We start from the raw sequence: 5000 nt of genomic DNA, 5'->3' as shown, positions 1-5000 counted from the left end.
TTCCTGCTACTAGACTCCCTCATCTACACAACTCACACGCACGCACGCACGCACGCACGCACGCACGCACGCACGCACGCACGCACGCACGCACGCACACACGCACACACGCACACACACACACACACACACACACACACACACACACACACACACACACACACATACACACACACATCTTTCAAATCCATTCCTGCACATGTTTATATTTGACGGCAGAAAAAACAAGTATTGTTCTCCAAATATTTAGGCGGACTTAAAACACACGTTGGAGCTGCTGAGGCGCACTGTCCAATCCCGAACACGCAACAGTGCATTTGGTGAGTCAGCGCCGATAAACAACAGCTTGCTGACCTGAAGGAGAGCATTGTTCTACCACGCTGAGCAGCCCCACCGCGTGAGATTCCTCTCCACGCGTGATATTCCTCCCATCATGCTATCAAATTGACTCTGGTCAATACCAATGGCCGGAAACAGAACAAATGAGAACAAATATGGAGCTACCACCAGGGACGATTTGAGGACTAAATTGTATATTTAAAAGTGTGGTTTTGTATATTTAAAAGGTGGTTTTGATTTTAAAAATATCTGTTTGTTTGAATGTCAAACGACAATTGGATGACTGTCCCTTCTCATAAACAAGGACGTAACTTAAAGGAGTAACACAGACTGCTAATATGCTACTGGGTGCATTTGGATTTATTAAAACTCTTCAGTGTTATTCAGACGGTCTCTTACTCTAGAGTTCAATTTACATTGCAATGAGACAACTCTCTGGGTCTTGTCGTTTTGACTGCTTGCGATATTGAAGTTACTCTTTTTGTAGTCGTTCCTAAATCTGTTGACATTGTAGTTGTCTTTCACCCAGTACAATGAGGTCTTTTTTAGACCTGTCTGTGGCTAATGTGGTCTAAGAGCTGTGGCGTGTCCTCATAAGTGGACAAAGCAATGGAGATTGTGATGGGGAGGCTGGTGCGCACACACTGTGGGCGTGGAGATGAGCTAGTTCAGTGGTGTATAATATTTACTTTTAACAGAAGCCGTTGGGCACAGAGCCAGTATGACAATATGCTTTGCTCTTTGAAGCACTGGCAATGAATGTTCACTAAAACACCAAAGCATGGAGACGAATTACCTAATGCCTCTCTTTTTCTCTACCCCCTCTTTCCTTCTCTTCTGCTCTCTCTCTTTCTCTTTCTCTCTCTCTCTCTCTCTCTCTCCATCTCTCTCTCTCTCTGGAAGCATAGCTGTGTGCTGTGTGCCAGTGCAGGCTGCTCTGCTGGTGTAATTAACCTACCAGTGGTGAACAGGCACACTGAGTGCTGAGAGCTGTGGCGAAAGAGACCTGTGATTGCCAGGAACCAGGTCCCCAATTATTATATTGACTCCAGCAGTGTTGCTGGTAATAACAGAGAGACTAAGCGAGCCAGCACAGACTGGGTTTTTTTTCTTTCTTTTCACTGTTAATCACTCTCTTCCATTTCTCACGTTCAATTGGTTCTGTCTCCTCTCTGTATCCTCACTCGTTTTTCCTGTCGTAGTCCTTCTCTTCTCCTGACTTTCAAAATCACTCTTTCTTTCCAGCTGGATTTCTTCCCCTCTTCGTTTCTCTCCTCACCCTAGTTGTCTCTGGTCACCGTGGGTCTGTTTTTACGCTGTCCTCACTCACTGATCTCACTGCCCTCTCTGCTCCTCACTGCTCCCTCTCTCTCCTCTTCCTGCTTCGTGCTTCTCCCCTCTTTCTCCTCCTTCTCCATACTCAGGGACAGCTGTATTAACATGTTAGCGCCCGTGTGAGGTGTCATTTCATTACCACGTGTGTGTGTGTGTGTGTGTGTGTGTGTGTGTGTGTGTGTGTGTGTGTGTGTGTGTGTGTGTGTGTGTGTGTGTGTGTGTGAAATCTGGCAAACAGACCGCACATGGCTAAAACCTGCACAAGTGACAAGTCACACTTTTCTGACTAATAACATCTCATGTTACAGGAGATGCACAAGGAGGGACTGATTATTCCACTGTATGTATGATAACAGATAACAGATAACAATGTATATGATAACAGTGTGTGTCTGTAAATCAGATAGGTGTGTTTGATGATACATCGTATGCTTTCTGTAGAATGCCCATTGCCCAAGTTACTGTTTGCAGGCCCTCACTCTCTGCAGTCTCATCACTCTCATCACCTCATGCACTCCTTCCTCCTTGTTATAGATCACTCTCATCACATAATGCACTCCTTCCTCATTGTTATAAATCACTCTGATCACATAATGCACTCCTACCTCCGTGTTATAAATCACTCTCATCACCTCATGCACTCTTTCCTCATTGTTAATCCCTCTCTTCACTCTCAACACCTCATGCACTCCTCCTTCTGTCCTCTTTCCCTCTCCTCTTCTAGTATCTATTTTTCACTCTCACTCTCACTCTCGCTCTTTCCTTCTCGTGCTGATTGGTTGGACTCACCGCAGCCGTGTCTTGCTGGAGGGCTTGGGAGGCGAAGCGGGCCACGTGGTTGATGATGGGGGCGAAGTTGGTGGGGCCGTAGAATCGGATGTGGGGGAGGCAGTTGGAGTAGGCCTGGACAATCCCCTCCACGCCTGTCATTCAGGAAACACACAACAGACATGAAGAAAAACAGGGAGATCAAGAACGCCCTTTGAAGGAGTTGTGAGTATCAATAGCACACATTTGAAGTCCTTTTGGTTATTAAATAGTTACACATTTTCACTCTGCTGTCCTCATTTTCAACAACTTTCGTCTATCCCTTTTGAGAATTTCTGACATTGGCACTGCAGTAACAACAAGACTAAGGGAGCACTTTTACTCAGTAATTAGTCCATAGTCAAATATGGGGATGATGCTGAAGTTGCAAACTGTATGGGGAATGCAGATGGCTCTCCTGCTTACCTAAACAGAAGGGGTTTGTGGGGTTGAAGTTGATGGCAAACTCGTGGGAAACCTTCAAGTGAACAGCAGAAACACAAGGCACAATTTTACACAAATCATTCTGGAGATCGGATATTACAGTAGGTAGGTGCTAAACCACTCTACATGTTGAAACACACTTTCCACTAAGCTAGGCCTACTGTAGTGAACTTAAATTGTGCTTTTTATCCTACTTCCTTATCGCCCTAAGAGTCAAACACTCATCTCTTCCAGTTAATGAGCTGTACATAAAAAAACTAATTGGCCGACAGGAAGACCAATCTCTTTGAATGTTTCCTCACTTCCTGCAGTTACATATGGGATATAAAGAATCCTCTGCCACAGAATCCAAAGCCCAGGAGGGTTCTGAGACAGTTTGTACACCTCAGAGAGTTCTCCTTAGCTGTCAGATCATAAAGACTGCAATAGCTTAAACATTCCAATGCATCCCTGCTAACATTGGCTTTAACTGCATACCATTAATCAACCATTCAAACCTTCACACATTTCTCAGCCACCTGACATTCCTTGTTCCTGCTGTTTCTCAGCCTTGCTTTCCTGTGGTATCGTCTAAAATGCTATCTTGACAGAGTCTTCTAGCCATCATTTCCATTCTTTTACTGTGCTTGTGACAGGCTAGTAATGTACAGGCAATGTCTTCGTCTGCTCTTTAACCAAGCGGAACAATCTATCAGTTTCTCTGCCTGTCTCTCTCTTTCCAATCTCCTTTTCATCAGTGCACTGCCATAGCAACCCAGATGGGATGACAGTTGCATAATCACAGTATGCATGTATTATATATTCTCCATCTCTCCCCCAGTCTCTCTCTTCATCTGTCCCTCCCTGTTTAATTTTCTCATCTGACTTCACTCTATCTCTTTCCACAGAATTAAACAAACTCTTACACATCTCTCTCTCTCTCTCTCTCTCTCTCTCTCTCTCTCTCTATTCTCTATTTATCTATCTCTTTCTCTTGGCCACACACATAAACACAAACACACATAATACTGTACACAAACATCGACCAGCTCTCACCTTCCAGTCGGGTGGGAGTTGGGCTCCAAATCCCAGTGCAGGAAACATCTTGTCTCTGGGGAAATAAAAGAGATATCACCAGGCTGATTAACGACAGCCAATATCCCACCAAACCCCGCTTTAGACCCTCAGTGACAGTCACCAACAAGAGCCAGCGTCGAGCTCATTATGCATCTCCAGCTAATCACTCGCCACTCATCAAACAGCTTCATCAAGAGCAAATAGCATCCACTGAAGTTGTGACATTGACCTGCGCTTGTTGCCGTGTTGCAACTGCTGTCAGCGCCTTGTTTGGTCTATTCTGTGGCAGCCTCTGAGGCTCGTGGAGGCTCTGAATTAGCTGGTTACTATGACGCTCACCACATCAGCACCATCAGGACCTCTCTCTCAGATCAGGACCAAGTATCTGCTGTGCGTGGAAAACTAGCTGGATACTTATAAGTCTCAGTCCTGTTGTACTATCTGTGTTATATTCAATGCACAGACTATTTGTAGTGCCGAAGGACCCAAGAGTCCTGATTGATCTATTACAGCATTGTGGTCTTACTAATCATAATAATCAGAACCAGAGTCAAAGTCATGTAACTGAGGCATGGTCCTGTTAGAGATGTATCATACATCACACACTTCCAAGGCATAACCACAGCAATGACTTTAATGATTATAATCATAATCATAATCATTACTACCCAGTCATAACCATATCAATGAATTCAGTCATAATCATAATCATAATCAATACTTACAAGTCATAACCATAGCAATGAATTTAATCATAATCATAATTATAATCATCAATACTACCCAGTCATAGCCAATGAATTTAACCTTAATCGTAATTAACACTACCTAGTCATAACCACAGCAATGAATTTAACCTTAATTGTAATTAACACTACCTAGTTATAACCATAGCGATGAATTTCATCATAATAATAGTGTTGATACGTGTTACATACGAGTCGTAGTCCTGTATGATCTGGCCCACTGCCCAGATGGCAGACAGGTACTCATTGCTGCCCAGTGGGTTGATGTAGTGC

At 44.0% G+C, this 5000-nt stretch overlaps 1 protein-coding gene across 1 annotated transcript in view; it reads right to left on the bottom strand.

Moving 5' to 3' along the window:
• The window catches only part of cpne2 (copine II), a 31147-nt gene that overhangs the window by 8012 nt on the left and 18135 nt on the right, over positions 1-5000 (bottom strand). Inside the window, exons 11-14 of the mRNA XM_062547721.1 lie at positions 4920-5000; positions 3961-4015; positions 2908-2959; positions 2464-2597 (exon numbers count right to left, since the gene is read on the bottom strand). The exon at positions 4920-5000 is cut by the window's right edge and continues 53 nt beyond it. Coding sequence (XP_062403705.1) covers positions 2464-2597; positions 2908-2959; positions 3961-4015; positions 4920-5000 — 322 coding nt within the window. The remainder of the gene's footprint in view (positions 1-2463; positions 2598-2907; positions 2960-3960; positions 4016-4919) is intronic.

The sequence above is a fragment of the Sardina pilchardus genome, chromosome 10 (assembly GCF_963854185.1).
Source record: "Sardina pilchardus chromosome 10, fSarPil1.1, whole genome shotgun sequence".
NCBI lineage: Eukaryota > Metazoa > Chordata > Actinopteri > Clupeiformes > Clupeidae > Sardina > Sardina pilchardus.
This window is presented reverse-complemented; position numbering and strand designations above follow the sequence as displayed.